The sequence below is a fragment of the Hyaloscypha bicolor genome (assembly GCF_002865645.1).
Source record: "Hyaloscypha bicolor E unplaced genomic scaffold K444scaffold_87, whole genome shotgun sequence".
Lineage (NCBI taxonomy): Eukaryota > Fungi > Ascomycota > Leotiomycetes > Helotiales > Hyaloscyphaceae > Hyaloscypha > Hyaloscypha bicolor.
This window is the reverse complement of record NW_020194589.1, coordinates 1,658,563-1,675,943: the sequence shown is the minus strand read 5'-3', so window position 1 is coordinate 1,675,943 and position 17,381 is coordinate 1,658,563. Positions and strand designations below refer to the sequence as shown.

The 17,381-nt window shown below is 43.5% G+C and overlaps 8 protein-coding genes across 8 annotated transcripts; 5 read left to right on the top strand and 3 right to left on the bottom strand.

Moving 5' to 3' along the window:
• Positions 1-325: 325 nt before the first annotated feature.
• On the top strand, positions 326-580 carry K444DRAFT_530436 (uncharacterized protein; the record flags this gene model as incomplete). The annotated part of the gene is made up of 2 exons (XM_024874900.1): positions 326-376; positions 437-580. 2 exons carry the CDS (start codon positions 326-328, stop codon positions 578-580), a joined length of 195 nt encoding a protein of 64 aa, XP_024735742.1.
• A 2,795-nt stretch (positions 581-3,375) lies between these two features.
• Positions 3,376-5,150, top strand: K444DRAFT_562775 (uncharacterized protein). The gene is made up of 2 exons (XM_024877002.1): positions 3,376-4,029; positions 4,150-5,150. Exons 1-2 carry the CDS (start codon positions 3,483-3,485, stop codon positions 5,124-5,126), a joined length of 1,524 nt encoding a protein of 507 aa, XP_024735741.1. The 5' UTR covers positions 3,376-3,482; the 3' UTR covers positions 5,127-5,150.
• A 3,479-nt stretch (positions 5,151-8,629) lies between these two features.
• Positions 8,630-9,497, top strand: K444DRAFT_530585 (uncharacterized protein; the record flags this gene model as incomplete). Its single annotated transcript, XM_024874914.1, has 3 exons — positions 8,630-8,857; positions 8,907-8,995; positions 9,083-9,497. The coding sequence occupies 3 exons, from the start codon at positions 8,630-8,632 to the stop codon at positions 9,495-9,497; spliced, it is 732 nt and encodes a 243-aa protein (XP_024735740.1).
• Positions 9,498-9,850: 353 nt separating this feature from the next.
• On the top strand, positions 9,851-10,457 carry K444DRAFT_630505 (GMC oxidoreductase; the record flags this gene model as incomplete). The annotated part of the gene is made up of 2 exons (XM_024883222.1): positions 9,851-10,132; positions 10,173-10,457. The coding sequence occupies 2 exons, from the start codon at positions 9,851-9,853 to the stop codon at positions 10,455-10,457; spliced, it is 567 nt and encodes a 188-aa protein (XP_024735739.1).
• An 86-nt stretch (positions 10,458-10,543) lies between these two features.
• K444DRAFT_416901 (uncharacterized protein) lies at positions 10,544-11,567 on the bottom strand. The gene has a single exon (XM_024872671.1). The coding sequence runs from the start codon at positions 11,251-11,253 to the stop codon at positions 10,630-10,632; it is 624 nt and encodes a 207-aa protein (XP_024735737.1). The 5' UTR covers positions 11,254-11,567; the 3' UTR covers positions 10,544-10,629.
• Positions 11,294-11,455, bottom strand: K444DRAFT_531458 (uncharacterized protein; the record flags this gene model as incomplete). The annotated part of the gene is made up of 1 exon (XM_024874985.1): positions 11,294-11,455. A coding segment is annotated over one exon (162 nt), but the record flags the coding sequence as incomplete, so codon positions are not given.
• Positions 11,568-11,918: 351 nt separating the features above from the next.
• Positions 11,919-13,604, bottom strand: K444DRAFT_590747 (S-adenosyl-L-methionine-dependent methyltransferase). The gene is made up of 4 exons (XM_024878163.1): positions 13,296-13,604; positions 12,705-13,243; positions 12,538-12,655; positions 11,919-12,491 (listed from the first exon to the last, which is right to left on the bottom strand). Exons 1-4 carry the CDS (start codon positions 13,478-13,480, stop codon positions 12,335-12,337), a joined length of 999 nt encoding a protein of 332 aa, XP_024735736.1. The 5' UTR covers positions 13,481-13,604; the 3' UTR covers positions 11,919-12,334.
• Positions 13,605-15,808: 2,204 nt separating this feature from the next.
• K444DRAFT_416789 (HET-domain-containing protein) lies at positions 15,809-17,095 on the top strand. Its single transcript, XM_024872669.1, has 2 exons — positions 15,809-16,060; positions 16,262-17,095. Exons 1-2 carry the CDS (start codon positions 15,916-15,918, stop codon positions 16,909-16,911), a joined length of 795 nt encoding a protein of 264 aa, XP_024735735.1. The 5' UTR covers positions 15,809-15,915; the 3' UTR covers positions 16,912-17,095.
• The last annotated feature ends 286 nt before the right edge of the window (positions 17,096-17,381 follow it).

Below are 17,381 nucleotides of genomic sequence, written 5' to 3'. Positions count from 1 at the left end.
ATATTGGTGGGGTGCGAAATGGGCCCTTACATTGAGAGAGCATGCATTGAACTGCCCCTCGAGCGCGCATATCCACTTCAATGCCAGACCTACCTAGGAAGATCATCTTATGTCAGACGAGGACGGAAGACCCCACTTCCTCCCGGCCCCTTTTTTATTGTGTCACGTCGCAAGGATTCTGTCGCTCACCCGAAGATTCGTCTTTGGGTCTTTCCACCAACAGGGGACTTCAATCCTCTACCACGGTAAAATGCACCCACTGGTCAACCCTCGGGAGTGCACAATGCCGAGCCCGAATAAGAAGTCAATAGAAGGACACCCTAAAATGAGGAGACAAGCTCACCCGAAGGTCTGCACAGGTTGCTTGACCTGCGAAGTGAGTACAGGTTCTTGTCCTGGCCGTGCTTTAGTTCACCTACTAATGCTGCTGCTATAGAATCGACGTGTTGAGTACGACGAAGCCAAGCCAGCACGCGGGTGGTGTAGTAAAGTTGGTCTTGACTGCGATGGATATGTTGATCCCTCGCAGAAGAACAAGAAATTCTACAGATTGTACCCGAGCTCGCTGCAGTATCTGTGAGAGAACTTGCTGCGTTGCGGCCCGTCTCCCGATCGCCACAGCAAACCTTCTTCAGAAATGAGCAGGAACGTCAATACTTCAAAATTTTCAGTGATGAAACTGCAGACCAATTATCGGGGTATTTTTAAACAGAGCTCTGGAATCGTCTTGTCTTTCAAGCTTGCGAGAGCAGCTCCTCGATACGACATGCTGTGATAGCAATCGGCACCCTGGATCTCAATAAATAGAAATACTCTGCCAAAATCATGGAAGAGAAATTGCGTTGTTAATTTGCTTATCATGAGGTGAGTTTGGTAGAGGCAGAACGCTTCCAATTTCGTATATCTGAGGAGACTGGGAAACAATGACTGACTTGTAATCCTAAAAGTACTCCAGGGCGATCAAAGAGATGAGAGATACGATATCCAAAGGGAATCTGGACCTGAGAATACAACTCATAGCTATCATTCTCTTCATCTGCTTCGAGATATACCACCGCAACAGCTCCTCAGCAGTTGCTCAAATCCGAGCGGGGAGCTCCATGATTGAAGAGCAATGTCGCGAGTGGAATACGAACAACTGCGTCTCAAGGCCTCCTCCCAGCATCGACAGTGAGCTTCTAGAAAGCTCCACCGGGGGGACTTGCTCAACACCTGTTCGCAGTGTCCCCTACGAACCCGCAGCTCATGCCCTGCGTCCCTGGTATTACACTGCCTCCAGGGGACAGAGGAGAGTCTGCGAAGCCGAGATTGAGCGGGTGGTTGCTGGAGGTGGCCCTTCGGGGGTCCTCCTTAGAGGAAAAGGTATGGAGAATCACTCTGGGTACCTGGGAACGATCTGAGGAGAGGTTAGAGGAGCTCGTAGCCGCTAATGGAGGTCTGCAGACCTTTTTAGAGGTAGAGAAACTCCATACTACCACTATATAACATTGAATACCTCCCCCTCGCCGTCGACTCCCTTACCGCTACTCCGAATTCGAATCGATAATAATATCTCCCCTCGTAGTCAATACATATATTTACTAGGCAAAAAGAAGGCTCAAGGTCTAATAAAGCAGCAGTTCTCTATAGCTTAATTAATGGCTATTACCTATAGTACTAGTAATCATACAGATATCCAGAAAAAATCAAGAGTAGTCATCTTCTTATTACTCCCTCCAGTTTTGGCTTTTGCTACGGTATATATAATGGACGGATAGATAGTTTTGGGATACTATATAAAGTCCTACGGGCTAAAAAGAGGAAATACGAGATATATATTATACTTCTACTTTCTTTATATATACTAGATACTATAAAGGCTAGTATATTACTAGCTATAGAATTAGTATACCTAAACCTATATTAATTAAGATATCTTATATTCTCTAATAACTATATAAAGGGTAGAGTAATATTAAGATATAGACTACAGGTACTCTTGAGTACGGTGGCTGGGAAATACCTCTATAGCCTTGGTTTAGGGTAGACTATAGAGCTTTTATTAGTTATAACTACCCGGGTATATAACTCTCCTTCTAAAAAATACAAAAATAATATTTAACTATAGAAAGCTCTACCGAGTTTGAAATACAAGCTATTATATATAGTAGTAAATAATAAGCTCTAATAATTAAAAGTTTATTTTTATGCCTTAGAAATTAAAGTCTATTTTTAAACCTTAATAATTAGAGCCTATTTTTAAGCTCAAATAATTAAGGCCTATTTTTGAGCCCTAATAATTAGGATGGATTTTAAGTTCTAATAATTGAGGCCTACTTTTAAGCCCCAATAATTGGGGCAAATTTTAAGCCTAAATAATTAAGGTAAATAATAAGCCTCAGTAATTGGAGCGGATTTTAAGCCCCAATAATTAAGGTAAATAATAAGCCTCAGTAATTGGAGCGGATTTTAAGCCCCAATAATTAAGGTAAATAATGAGCCCCAATAATTGGGGCAAACTTTTGGTGCGGTTCCTTATGCAGTTCCTTAGCCAGGGAGGTGCCCTTTGTTGAAAATCAGGGGCTGTGCGCTCTGTGGTCCACTTTTAAGTGGGGATGTAATTTCCAGAGTTTTAAGGAAGCTGGAGCTTTCCTAGAAAAACACAACAATTCAAGCTTCATTTCAACACCCTTACGGGGCGGGGACGGTACGTAAGGAACTGGCCCCGTAAGGGGGTAAGCTGACTAATCCCGCATGCCTGTGGTGGACGAAAGGCCGACAAGGTCCATACACAAGGCTATAATCTGTCACACCAGGGAGTCTTTTGTTCCATTTCAACTTTAAAACCATTTCAACGTAGCCGATTTTTAAGGCTCATATATGGCAGAGCGGCTGAAATGCCCAATATTCTCAGTCTGCAGTTGTATGTAATAGCTTTTTCCTTGCCCACGTATACGTAGCCTTACGTTTTTTCACGCACATGGAACTAATTTTTCGAAGGACCAGAACTTCTTTTTCTTCATACCAATCCAATCGAAGCCGAGGAGCGTGAGGTGGTGAGATGATAGGGGCATCATGTGCGGAATCGGACAAGACGTTTCATTGAATCTCATTACAGCGCTTATGCTTACAGGTCACGTGCAATCTAGGTAATCTCCGACATCTCCAAATCTCAAAACATAGAAGCCCAGCTTCAAGTCTTCATTTTTAGGCCTCAGACTATTCACGAGGATGGTTCACCTACTCAACAACATCTCGAGCCTCTGAGTAACAGGATTGCCTTCAGGCATAATCAAACGGGTTTGTGCGTAATATAGGACCGAACCCTTGAAACAGCCACGTGTGCTTACCCTAAGGTATGCTTTGCAAGCACAAACACCCCAAATCATCGCCCAACAAAAATCAAGCACTTCTACCGCTCACACAGCGCCAAGGACATCCAGCAGGCTGGAAACGACTTTATCTATTCGTTTCCGGCGACAGGAATAGCTCAACGAGACACCATGTTAGAGCTTCCTCGCCCAGACCACATTACAGATCATGGGGATATCGACGGTCTCAGCGATCTTTCAGAGCCCCTTGACGAGCAGCGAACTACGCCCAGGCCAGTTCTCTCGTTCCTCGAGAAGAAAAATTTAGTCTTTCTGTGTTCGATTTACTTTATTCACGCAATTCCGCTTCAATTTTCGTGGTACACTATGCCCATCATTCTTCGCCAACAGCTCAGCTACAGCGACGTGGGTACCTTCTTGATCTCTCAGTACCCGTACAGCTGGAAGGCAGGATGGAGTCCACTCGTTGACGGACTCCACCACCCGTTCATCGGCCGAAGGAAGACATGGATTGTACCATCTTTAGTGATAGGCGGTGTCGTCCTCTTCTGGCTCGCATTCACGCAAGATTCTCTTATTGCAGAATTAGCAAGTGGCAGGTCGCTCGCAATGGCATGGCTGGTGCTTACTTGGTTTATGGTCATGTTGGTTTGTGCAAATATTCGCATCGCACTTGACTCATGGTCTATAAATCTTCTGTCGCCGCCCAACGTTCATTGTGAGTATTAGGGAGAAACATTCTTCCTTATTTCTGACCATCTCGAGATATTTCTCCCGAGGTATCACCCTCTCCTGAGACACCCCATTTCGAGCAATTACTGACTATCCCGTTACCTAGGGGCATCCTCGATTGCCACTATAGGAGAGACAGCTGCCAGCCTAATATCATGCAACCTTTTCTTAGGGGTGACGTCTCTAAATTCTCCAAAAGACGAGCCTGGTAAAGTGCGACCAGCAAGTACGTTCTTGTTCTTTGGAGCTTCGGCGGCCGCCTTTGTCACCACTGCTGTCCTGTTGCTGTTTGGAAACAGCGCGAGCGACAAAGCACAGAAAAGCCAGTCTATTCGGAAAGTCTATACTATCATCTGGGAGATTTTGAAGCTCCGACATGTCTGGATATTAATGCTCGTTCATATGGCGTCCATGATTGGATTTGTAACCAACGACACTATCACCACTCTCGAACTAGTCAAAGACAATTTCAGCGATTTTGACCTCGCCATTCTCGCAACTGCCGCTCTCCCTTTTGCTATTGCAGGTAGCTTTCTGGTTGCGAAAGCCTTCCAGACTAGGCATCCGTTGCATGTTTGGCGCAGGATGTTTCCATGGCGCCTGATTCTCGCCTTCGTCTCTCAACTTACTATTCTATTTGTTTCTCGGTACCCCAACTCGCAATTTCGCTGGCTTGTTGTGCTTCCACCATTCTGTCTGAGCCAACTCTTCTCAGTTGCAATGTGGGTTGCCTTCGTTGCGTTCCATGCGCAGGTGTCCGACCCTCAATTCGGGGGTATATATATGTCCGTTCTGGCAACAACGCTGAACATTAGATATGATACCTTGCAATTCCTCTGCACAAAGGCAATAGGCATGATAGATGGAAGCGATGACTTGACTAAACCGTCTCCACTTATTGATGGTTACCAGATCGTCAACGTAACGACAGTTATTTTGTCTATTCCTATTTATTGGTTTTTTCTGAGACCGGCAACGCTGTATCTGCAGACTATTGATGTATCTGCCTGGAGGATAAATTTTCAAGATCCTGCAGATATTATGGCATATGAGATGGTTGGAACTCTAGAAGACGATGAATAACCATAATTAACCTATATATGTTTGAGGAATCCTCAGTGCTTTCATTGCTAGAATTTATCTTTTCCGGTACTTGGTTCAATATTGCATGTAATATATTATATACCTGTTAGAAGGTCTCGGTCACCTTAGAGTAACTCAAGATTTAGAGATCGCCTGATTCTCCTAAGTCTATAGTTATATAAAATAGCATTTCTTTTAATTATATATTTCCCTAAGCATGAAAGTAACTGGTTTATAGAGAGCTTGCGAGATAGGACCGCCTCAAGCGAGTCTTCTTCCTTTTCCTTATTTAGCTTAATTATTCTCGGTCTATATTCTTTATAAATTATATAGTATTTATTTGTAATTATATATTTATATCCTTATTTAGCTAATAATATCTCAGATCTAAAATCTAAAAAGAGAATAAATTCCAGACCCGAGAATCCCTTATTACTCTTTTTAAGAGCTTTATAAATATAAGTATTCTAAAATAATAATAAGAAATATTAGTAAATCTAAATATATTTATAAATAATTTATTATCTAATTAGTAATTATTTACATTAAATATTATTAATACAAATACTTTTATTATTATTAATATACTAATTTAAAACATTTAATTTAATTTAATAGTTATTTATATTTATAAACTATAATAAGCTATTTTTTTTTAAAGAAATATAAAAATATATTAAGCTAAGGATTTAAAATAGAGTTCTATTTATATAATAATAATATAATAATAAGGAAAGAATAATAAACTAAATTTGTACTTATATTTCGAGTAATATAATATTATTTAAAGAAATAATTATTATAATAATAATTATAAATATTAAATTCAAAGTAATAAATCGAGAAAAATTAAATATTTTAGCTTTAAATTAATTATATTATTAAAGTATTTTAGCTAAGAAAGTATATTTTAAATAAGTTTTAATAAAATATAATAAGATTAAATAGCTTAATAAAAAGATATTAAAAAAGAAAATAATTAAATAATAAAAAATATAAATCTTTATAAATATTAAGAATAATAACTAGTTTATATATATATATATATTTTCTAATATAAAAGCTATTAAATCTAAAGAAGTAAATTATAATATTAATATTATAAATATATATTATTAGTATAGCTATTTCTTTAGAAGTTATATATATAGTTACGAGACTCGAAATACGGAATATAAGTAATGAAATATAAGTAATAGGATATAAGATATAAGATATAAAATACGAAATATAAGATACGAGATATAATTATATAATTTTATATTCTATAAATAATTCAATTAGTAAACTAGACCCTATTAGGCTTAATAGATTTAGGAATTATATATTAATACTATAATACTATAATCCTTATTTCTAAATAATAACTTTACTAATATAATATAACTAGTATTTCTATATTTATATAATAGTATTATATATTACTAGTAAACTAATAATAATTTAAAAAAATTAGCTAAAAAAAGAAAAAAAGAAAAAAAAGAAAAAAGAAGAAAAAATTCTTATATTATAAATATATTTTATATATTATATTATTATAATTATAAGAAATTAAATTTATTAAATTAAAAGAAAGCTTAGTAAAAAAAACTTATTAATTAAATTAAAAGTTTTAATATTTATATTTAAATAAAATTTTATAATTAAGAATTTTAACAAGTAATTCAATTATAATATAATATTATATAAATTCTAGATTAAAAATAATTCGTTTTAAATAAGAAGTAATTATAAGAAATATAAATAATATTTATTTAATATATATTTTTAAAAGCTTTAAAATAAAGTTCTAATATAAAGTTTTAATTAAAGCTAAGCCTTTTTATAATAATAATATTATATATAATTAAATATATATAAAAAAATATAGGAATTTTATTTATATTTATTTAAACTTTTTAAATTAAGTTTCAAATAAATATTTAATTATATATAAAAATATAATTTAAATTTACAAATTTATTAAATTAAAGTTATATAAATAATAATATGAATTTACAAATTTATAATTATTATAATAATAATAAGTAATATATATATATAAGCCCTAAATTTCTTAAATCGCGTTTTATAAATTCTTAGTTAGCTAAGTTTTTAAATATATATTAGTAATTTTAATATTTAATATTTAATTTTAAAAGCTTATAGTTTTTATAGGCTTTTATTATAAGTTTGAGAAACTTAAATATCTAATTATAATATATAAATTCTTTTATAAATTTTAAATTTATTTAAATTTAAATTACGGGATATATAAGATATATAAGCTTTATAAAACTAATTTAATAAAGCTAAAGTTATATATATATAATATAAATTAAATAAATAATATTAAATTAACTAATTATTTTTATAATAATACTAGCTAGAATTATAAGAGAAATAGCTATTATATAACTGGTTTTACTTAACTAGCCGGTATTTTAGTAATTTTAACTAGTATTTTTCTTCTTTTATTCTTTTCTTCTCTCTCTCTCTCTTTTTCTTCTCTTTAGCTTAGTATTTTCAATATACGGGATTCTCTCGAATCTTTAAGCCCTGGCTATTGCCTTAATCCCGCTATTATAATTTTATAATAATAAATAGCTTATATATAGCTCTAAACTAGAGAGCCTTATATCTATACCAGCTGAACCGATTCAATCGGCATAATATGCTAGGTAATAAGCCTATAGCTTTTAGCCCCATTAGTGCACAGCCCCATAGGATTCAGCCCCTAAGGCTTTCCCCAGGGCGTTCAGCCCCAGGGCTTAGCTAATTAGGGGCCTAAGGCCCCTAATTTCAACAGGCCTGAAAGGGCAGAGCAAAAGGTCACGTGCAATGATCCCCAGACGACTATCCATTTTACAGTGATCTAAAGCCTATATTTATATACACGCAAACGGCCCCTATTGCCGCCGAAACCCCGTAAAACCCCTGTTTAGCTGATAGCTGAACGGCTGAATTGCCGCTGTCAGCCTTAGGCACCAAATCCCAACAAAGGAGACTTTCATCAGCGCACCTCTCAGGCCACTGCGAGCCACAGCCCCGCCACAACGTAATGCTGCAGAAGCCTGCATTTCCCCATGTTCGAGTCAGATAAATAGGTTGCAGGTGAATCGCTCCGTGTGCAGACCTGCCTCGCTGACCGAGAGCTCAGTCAACCGTGAAATCAACTACGAACACCAGAAAACCCCGCTATTGTCGCGAATCGAGACATATCAGAGAGAACGGACTCTGACGGCCAATTCTTTCCCAAGCGTGTTGAAAGTTAACCTTGAAGGAGGTTCTCTCGAGATAAGAGCTGTGCCTACACAAGGGATCAAAGCGCAGCGGCAGGGTCACATCCAACAAGAATCTGCTGATCATACATTCCCGGGACCGTAAATTTACGCCAACTTCCTTCAATTGAACTTCTAACTTCTTCCTTCGCCATCTCCTCCCGATCCCCAAGCCACATACACAGCATCAACTTCTTCCATCGAAGAAAGCTCCTCGTCTCGACAGGAACCTCGTCGTCCAAAATGGCGTACTGCAACCCATGCAATCGTACTTTCCCCCACTGGGAAGCATACAACCAGCACATCCAGAACAGTCCTGCCCATCGCAGCTACGAGGTACACGAATGTCAACTCTGCGATCGGGACTTCTATTCTGAACAATCTCGCCATCAACATTACTCTTCTTCTCACAGGTCTCGATACTGTGTCGATTGCAAACGCGTTTTCATGAACGAGAACAACCTCATGCAGGTATGGACATTCCCTCTCTAGACCAAGACGTCGACTGACTTTGGTTCAGCATCTTCATTCCAGGACTCATGTTGGTGCATCTATTCAATGTCCTTGGTGCAAAGTCGGATTCGCGACTGCTTCCGGCGTGACCATTCAGTAAGTACAGCGAACTATCTTTCGCTGGACGCCATTTTCGAACCCTTCCTGCTCCAGTAGCACTTTTACTAACCTTCTCTTCCGCAGCCTCGAATCTGGCACATGCACAGCCTCCGGCCTCAATCGCCAAAAGATCAACCACATGGTCCACAAACTTGATCGCAACAACGTCATCACCCGCCCGATGATCACTCTCCCCGGTTACGCGAACGTCGAAACCATCGCCACGGAACGCGCCTGGAACGGACAAGCCTACGAATGCTACCTCTGCACCAGACAATTCACCTCCCTCAACGGGCTGAACAACCACATCAAGAGCCCGGTGCATGAGCAGAATCTGTATCGTTGTCCGAACTTGAGTTGTCGCAGGGAGTATAAGTTGCTGAGTGGGCTGGTGCAGCATGTTGAGAGTGAGAGTTGTGGGGTTATGAGATTTGGGATGGTGCAGAGTCAGGCGAGGAGTGGGATCCAGAATATGGTTGGTCGGATGATTGCTGGATAGAGGAGGGGTTGAACTTGGAGTTTTGGTTTGAGGTTGGCGCATTTTGCTTCAGAAGGCCCCTGATTTACACATCGCCGCAAGGCCGGATATGGGTCGAGAGCTTGAGGGATTGGAGTTGACATTGACTTCGGTTGGCGTTTCCATTTTTTCTCGGACGGCGGGGTATATTTTTCTGAACCTTGTGCTTTTGCAAAAGAGAGTTTTAGCAAGCGACAGCTCTTTGGCTTGGAGGAGAGTGAAAAGAGACAAGCTCTTCTCGAATCGCCTCTTCATGCCCTCCCCGCATCCTCTCTAGTCAAATCCGCCCCCTTCTCCGCAACCGCATAAACAATACTCATAATATCCCCACCAACATGACTCGGATGGAAGAAGAGTTCATCAAAGCATGCTACGACGTCTCGGAATCCAAGAACACACTTCACGACGCTTGGAGTGGTGAGCATCTGGGCTTCTATTCAAGTCTCGGCGCAGTCGACCGGACTGTAAATTCCGGGACTCGAAGTTATGCAGCGACTGGATACCTGAAGCCAAACTTGGATCGTCCCAGTTTGAAAGTCTTGACTGGAGCCTTAGTTTCCAAAGTCCCTTTGGAGGGTGCGGGGCATGAGAAGCCTAGAGGTATTAATTGTCCCACGGTCTGAATCCGAATTTTTTGCTGACTCTGTTCCCACTCAGCGACTGGGGCCGAGTTCATCGTCTCGGGCCAAGCCTACCTGCCAAGCGAAGGCCACCAGTGAAGTAATCCTCTGCGCCCGTGTAGTGCAAACCCCCCAAGTCCTGGTGGTCTCCGGAATCGGCAACCCCGAAGTGCTCTCCGCCGCTGGAATAAACACAATCGTCGAGTCTCACCCCGCCGGTGCCAACTTCCAAGACCACGTCCTCGGCGGCATGGTCTTCGAGTGCGCACCCGAAGTGCTTTCCCTGGATGCCCTGCACGGCGACGAATACGGCCAAAAGTAACAAATGATCTACGAAAGAGAGCACACAGGACCCTTCGGCAGCCCTGGCATGCTCATGGGCTTCGTCTCCTACGCTTCTCTCGTCAGCGAGAAAGAACTACAATCAACCATCGTCGAAATAAAGACGAACTCCCTTGCTAAAACATCCTCCGAGAAGAAACACGAGCAGTTGATCATCGACCAAAACTCAGCGACCCCACCTTCGCAAATCTGCAGACGTTCTTGATACCAGCGAACATGGACAGCTGGTGGCGACACACGAAATCCCTCGGCTCGCCGCCGAAAGGGAAGAGTCGCGTTGCACCACTTATTTGTCTCGAGCATCCATTGAGCAGAGGTTCAATCCACATCACCTCATTGGACCCGACAAAACCGCCACAGATCGACTGGTGGTATCTCTGAAACGGAGCCGACACCACGATCCTGGCCGCGGGCCTGAAGTGGCTTGACCAAGTTACTCGGTCTCCCATCCTAGCAAAGTCGTTGGGAGAAAGGGTGCAGCTTGCTCCGCATGTTAGTCTTGAGAGTGAGGGAGATAGGGCTAAGGTTCTCAGAGAGCATATTTCGACGCAGTACCATTTGATTGGGACAGTAAGCATGGGTGAGGTTGTGGATGAGAGACTCAGGGTTAAGGGTGTGAAGAGCTTGCGGGTCGTGGATGCGAGTGTGTTTCCGCATCCGGAAGTGGTTGAAATTTGTGTGGATGGGACCTCGATATCGTGAGCTTGGTTCCTCTTGGTTATTTTGAACGACGCACCATTTGTACCACGATACTTATCAGCAGCAGCATGTGGCATGAGCTGAGGGTCAAGTTCTTTGGTTTTATCGGAAGGGAGATCAGCAGTCTGAGGCTTCCTGAAGGTTGTCCCAACCCCACCCTTCGTTGCTCAACTCTCGCCATCCGTCATAATCTTTTCGAGAACCGCGCAAGTACATCAGATAATTGTTGCCACTGGAGCCGCCGAGCATCTTGCCTCGAGGCATAGAGTATACTTTGTTTACTGCCGTTGGCTATCCAAGATGAATCAGCATTGATGAACATTTCGTCCCACTGCGCCTACCAGAGCGGAACCAATGCAGTTGGAAGTTGTTGACTGACTTGGGGAATATTTTCCGTCATCCAATCCTATTCTGGTCTTTCAGGCAGCGTGGGAAACAGCGAGGGCGTCAAGACGTTCTTGTCGTCCAGCCTATTCTCCCCACCCTCCAATACACCAACCGTGATATTTGGATCCTCTGTCAATCGAGCAGCTACTCATAAGCCTACAAGTCCACCTCCGATGATCAGATAATCGTAGGAATGCGCAAGAAACTCGTCGACAGTGCACAGAGCTGATTTGGAGTGTCCATTGACACCATTGGTGTGTCCATTGGTCCCGTTTGTTGCAGAAGGCATTTTGATGGGAATTGTATAGAACTTGGGAATCAGCGAAGAATGAAAGAATCTGAAGACTCTTGGCCTGGCGGAAATATTGAAATATAAGCTGTTCCTACAGCCTTAAATTTGCGCCCCTTTTGGCAGCAGCCCCTCATTTTCCAACGGCCCGTGGAAAGCACCCCACTCGAGTTGCACGTAAACATTGCGGGGACGCTTCACGCCATCGACGTAGTGCATATCATAGTGTACATGTGCAATGCTGGTAATGCGGGGTACGGTGGAAATAGACGGAGATAAACAAGAGGAAACGTGGGGGTAACGCGGGCTGTGTGCATACTCGACCTAACCTTAGGACTGCGACAACTCAGTATCCTGTCATATAAAGAAACCTGCTGTTGGAATTGAGGATCGAGGAATGGCTGTCTTCTGAAGCAACAGTCTATTAATCTAGGCAATGAAAAGCTTGCGCTTATCACGTGGTATTAAATCATGTGACTTTATCATTTCTGAAATGCCATCACAGCATATCTGAAGGTCCCGTTGGCAAACCCTCTTCTCATGGCTCGGAAAGCTTGCAAGAATGCTAAGCCATCGCGACCCTGAGCTATCGCGAATGCCCACAAAGCTGGATTTTGAACCAGCGACCAGGAAATATCCCTGAGAAAGTCAGTCGCAATACCTCAGTGAATTGAGTGAGACTCACCAGGTCTTTGAAACCTTCTTGCTGATATCAAATGGCTCAGCAAATGTCTTCAGTCCAGCCTCTTGTGCCAAGCGAACATAATCTGCCTGACTGCAGAGTGGTGGAAGAAGCATGCCATCTGTACGCGTTGTCAGTCGACAAATCCACCGGGATGGGTATATTCAGACCTTCAATTGGCGAGATATCCGCCTTGAACTGCTCCTCCGTCAAGTCCTCAGATTTAAACCAGTCAGCCACGACCAACTTTCCGCCGGTATTCAACAACTTGGCAGCATTCTGGAAGAAAAGTTGCTTGTTTGGAAGATGGCTCATAGCTTCAGAGATCCACACACAGTCAAACTTTGTAACATTCGGTTCGGTGCTGAAGAAGTCTCCCATTTTCTCGGCATCGAGCTCGATGAAGCGGACAGAGCCGTCGCCCAGCTTGAAGGTGTCTTTTTGGCCCTCTTGCTGCGCACCGCTCGCCTCCAATGTCAATTTCTTCGCAATCTCAACCTGCCGGCCACTGATTGTCACTCCCGTGACTTTGCATCCGTAATTCTTGGCCAAATGACGTGTCGTGCCGCCGATTCCACAACCAACATCGAGGACCTCGCTGCCTTTTGGTAATGCGGAGCGCTCAAGCAAAAGATCGATCAATTGAACCTGGGCTCTTTCTTTTGTATCGGCCGGAGTGAGGAAATAACCATGGTGAATGTGCTCGCCCCTTGTCTCTCGGTCAATTGATCGGGGAACTAGGAATCGACCTCGGGACATACCAGAGGCTGTAATAGTAGTCAGACGCAAGTTCATAGTGGTGTCTGATTCGATCCTTCAAGGCATTGAAGGAGATGAAGGGCTCAGGCTCTGGGATCTCGTATTTCTCGCCGAGGTCGGTGGCTCCGTCAGTCTTCTCCACACCGCCGTTGAGCTCTTTTGGAGGCAATGGCTTCTCGATTGCCATCTGCGTTCTAAGAATTGAGAGAAATTTCCGGGGAAGAGTTGATCGTCTGGAAGGCGATGGCAAATGTCTATTGTTTGTACGTTGAGGTTGAGATCTCACAGCCCCTGGTACATGTCGGTTTAGCTCTCCCAATGCGGTAAGGGGTACCTCGCAAATTGGCCTACTTTGGTTAACCAACAACATCCCTGCAGTCGCGTTCTTCAAACCAACCTTCGCCTTTGTTCTTCATCTTGTGTTCGTCATCGAAATGCTGGAAGGGTGCCCAACTATCGACAGAATATCGCCTTTAAGTGAAGGGGGAGATGGTCGTGTGCTTCCAGTTGGGTTCGCATCCAGTTGGCGAGATGCTGCATTCACGACCTGACTCGTCACTCACGATAAGTGATTTGGAGGAAATAGGATCAACCCTTGCGCATCAGATCTCTTCAACTTTCCTGTTTTAAAGTAGCAAAAGCTGTCCAACACAGCATTCTGCCAGTTTCCCTGCTTTTTCTCCGCCTGTTCGAGTGGGATTGTGCCTGGTCATGTGCTCACGAGACACAAGTCCGTCCACTCATCCCATCTCAAGACCTTCACTTCAGGTATCTCCCATGTTAAACCTTCACTCCACCTTTTCCCAGTTGCAAAATACTTCAACACGTCAATACGGACCTCTTCAGCACCTTCGCGGCAGTTCTGCAACACTTTCCCTTCTATCTCGCCTTTCTTGCACCAAAGCTGTCATCGAGAAGCAGCTCCTGCAAGCTTTCGAGCCTCGTCAACCACTCGTACACATACGTCGGCAGCTAAGCATAGATACTCGCTTGCTCTTGTCCAAGTAACATTTGTCATGGTCTCAGTACCATGTTGCCCATCAAGGACGGCCCAATCCAGGCGAAGTTATTGCTTCCCCTTTGCATAGCCATCGGCCACCAACTGCTAACCTTCGGATCTTCTTTAACTCTTCTTCTGCATGCAGCCTCATCAATTCAAGGGGATCGGCCGGTCTCGGCGCCAAGTTCTGGCTCAAGGTTCCTCTCTCCAGCGTATCGATGAGAATGACATCCCGTTCGAAGTCAACCCAGACTTTCTTCTCCCACAATTCCCGTTGGTTCCATATCTGGTCATCAGCCTGGATTCTGTGCTCCCAATCGTATATGGCTCTGCGACCTTGAGCCAGCATAGGTACCCCTGCGAATTCCCTCTGATACCGTTTCAGAGCAAGTGCTCGGCTCTCACGACACACGTACAATTGGACTGGGCCTCACGGTGTTCTACCGGCCAGAGTTCCCATATCTCCTCCATTTTTCTCCGCTTCTTTGCGGACAAAGCTCGAATATTGCTGAAAAACTTCGTCGGGAGTAGTTGGGCTTTCAGAGCCGACAGTTCCAGCATTGGATCCCGTCAACACCGTGCAGCTGAAAGATATGGCCACAGTTTTTTGGAATATATGGAGCTCTCGCCCGGTGGTATCACGATGGGGCGGAGTGAGCCGCTGATGGATGTGCAGGCAGATAATTCTAGTCTCAAAGGATTCCAGCCAGATCATTTCCCGAATGTCTGTTGGAAGGCTGGAAAAGGAGCACGTGACGGCGTTGTTCTGTGGGCTTCGAGGGAGAATCCATTTGCCCTGTAAGGGAAGCACTCTCAGCCAACGAGGGGCTCGGCATGCTAGAGCTTCTTAAGAACGGGATGAAAGGCTTTACTGGTGGTGGTGGTTCTGCATGTAGAATTACCCCAGCTGAGACGCTGGAGCCTCAGCTCACGTGATTTCGGCGAACCATCAAGTTCCGGTCAATCTGCATCCACTGGCGCGTGCACGATATCTCTTGTCACCTTCGAACAACAACACTCCGCGGTTCAAGAACTTTGTCCACAGAGAGCAGAGCCCGGTGTATTTACATTCCCCGGGATCTACGAGCGAGATGGACTTTGCCTCCGATGACGCAGGGCAACGCAGGGCTGCCAACTTCGCCGGGGTCATAGCAATCCTCCTCGAAACCCGTGACCGTCAAGGCGTTAAGGAAATTGACATAACAAGCTATGCGAAAGGTCTCATCGACGCGGAGGCAGCTAGAAGTGTTCCGGGCTCTTCTAGTGTCCCAAACGATCCTGCCGACCAAGCCCTCGAGAAGGTTTACCACAACATTCCCCCTCACTGCAATCGTTGGAATCGACGCTGTCTTGTATGCTATGCCCTCAACGAAGTGGCTTCCTCAACGACTTCCGAGCCTCATGTGAGCTTTCATTGTGCTTTGACATCTTTTCTTAATGGTTGCCCCGAAATACTGGACTGGGGGAAGGAGGGTGACGGTTTCAAGGACAGGTGATACGAGTACCTAAAATCTTACTTCGAGTTACACGAACCCTGGCCGGTGGATGATCTGAAGAATCGCCTGCGGCTAGTGGAGTCGTCCCACGGAAAATCTCTGAAACCGGATTGTCAAACTTGTGCAATGCTTCAGGAGGGGATTACCGATGTTATTGATCCTTTAAAGTTGGATTATAAAGATGCTCCACTGGTAAACTTTGTAGCAAATCCCGAAGAAGGGCTGTTGGTCAATTTTTCGGGTCTGAGGTTGGAATATTACTTGCTCCGTGGTAAGTCATCTCATTTCAACCTCTTTACCATCCGCTGGTGTTTTCCTGCCACGGAGAGAATGTTTCAGGTCCAATAAACGGAGGAAGATGTTTTCTGTGAACATTCTAGTTCGTGTGGAACGTTGGGCCCTATGAAGGCATGGTATTCAATCAAGGCACAGACAGAGGTTGATGTCGAAGTTGTTAATACAATTTCTATAGGAGCTCCTCCAAGCCCATGGAATGTGATCAAATCAGCTTCTCACATCCCTGCAAACTCACAGTCAGATGAGAGCTATCGAAATATAAGAAAATGGATAATGGAATGCACTATGAAACACCAGATATGCCCTTCTAATGACTCGACCCCACTTCCCAAACGATTGATCGATATCAGCGATGGTCAAAATCCAAAGCTTTATGAGTCTGCTGGCGAGAGTGGGAGGTACACAGCCCTTTCCCACAGGTGGGGAACGTCACTCATCAAAACCACTCTCACAACCTACACGCGGCGAACGCGGGAGATCAAATGGGAAGAACTTCCCAGAATTTTTCAGGACGCTATCACTATTACTCGCCGGGTTGGTTTGAGATACGTCTGGATCGACTCGCTGTGCATTGTACAAGATGACATAAAAGACTGGCAAGAGCAGTCGGCACAAATGGCTTCCATATATGCGGGTTCATTTATCACCATTGCAGCCACATCGTCAGATGACAGCGATAGCACATGTCTCTCTTTCACCAACAGAGCAGAGATACCCGCTCCATTGAACTCTCACCAAATATTTGCAAGGAAACAAATTAAGCACGAACATATGTTTAATTCGAGGATGAGCGATGTTGCATATCCGTTGTTCAGTCGCGCTTAGTGCTTCCAAGAGAGACTTCTTGCGACCCGAATCCTTCACTACACGGAGCAGGAAATTGTCTTCGAATGCCGAACTGGCTATCAATGCGAATGTGACGGTATTTGGAAAGGCAATGACGAAGCTGTATCAGGATGTATGAAGCTTGCATACGCACAAATTCTTCAGGAAAGCCGCAAGTCAGGGAAGGGCGATAGATATCTCGGACCAACACTCTCTTCATCCTGCAACAAAGAGACCGTCCTCTGGTTCCGAGTCCTGGGCGACTACACGACAAAGGAAATGACCTTCGAGCGGGACACTCTCCCAGCTCTCTCCGGTGTCGCGGACAGAATGCCCGCCGATCTGATGGGAGGCTATCTTGCCGGTTTATGGCAAAAGGGCTTGGTGCACGGCTTACTTTGGAGATCCGAGGACGGAATGGAATGTTCCCGACATCGCATATACTTTGCGCCGTCTTTCTCGTGGGCTTC

What these genes read in the sequence shown, in the direction of transcription:
- K444DRAFT_562775 (XM_024877002.1), top strand. Translation starts at nt 3,483, where the DNA reads ATGTTAGAGCTTCCTCGCCCAGACCACATTACAGATCATGGGGATATC. An exon ending in GTCGCCGCCCAACGTTCATT is followed by an intron (nt 4,030 to 4,149) that starts GTGAGTATTAGG and finishes CCCGTTACCTAG; the next exon opens with GGGCATCCTCGATTGCCACT.
- K444DRAFT_416901 (XM_024872671.1), bottom strand. Translation starts at nt 11,253, where the DNA reads ATGCCACATGCTGCTGCTGATAAGTATCGTGGTACAAATGGTGCGTCG.
- K444DRAFT_590747 (XM_024878163.1), bottom strand. Translation starts at nt 13,480, where the DNA reads ATGGCAATCGAGAAGCCATTGCCTCCAAAAGAGCTCAACGGCGGTGTG. An exon ending in GACTACTATTACAGCCTCTG is followed by an intron (nt 13,244 to 13,295) that starts GTATGTCCCGAG and finishes CCGAGAGACAAG; the next exon opens with GGGCGAGCACATTCACCATG. An exon ending in AAGAAGGTTTCAAAGACCTG is followed by an intron (nt 12,492 to 12,537) that starts GTGAGTCTCACT and finishes TGACTTTCTCAG; the next exon opens with GGATATTTCCTGGTCGCTGG.
- K444DRAFT_416789 (XM_024872669.1), top strand. Translation starts at nt 15,916, where the DNA reads ATGCTTCAGGAGGGGATTACCGATGTTATTGATCCTTTAAAGTTGGAT. An exon ending in GGAATATTACTTGCTCCGTG is followed by an intron (nt 16,061 to 16,261) that starts GTAAGTCATCTC and finishes CAATTTCTATAG; the next exon opens with GAGCTCCTCCAAGCCCATGG.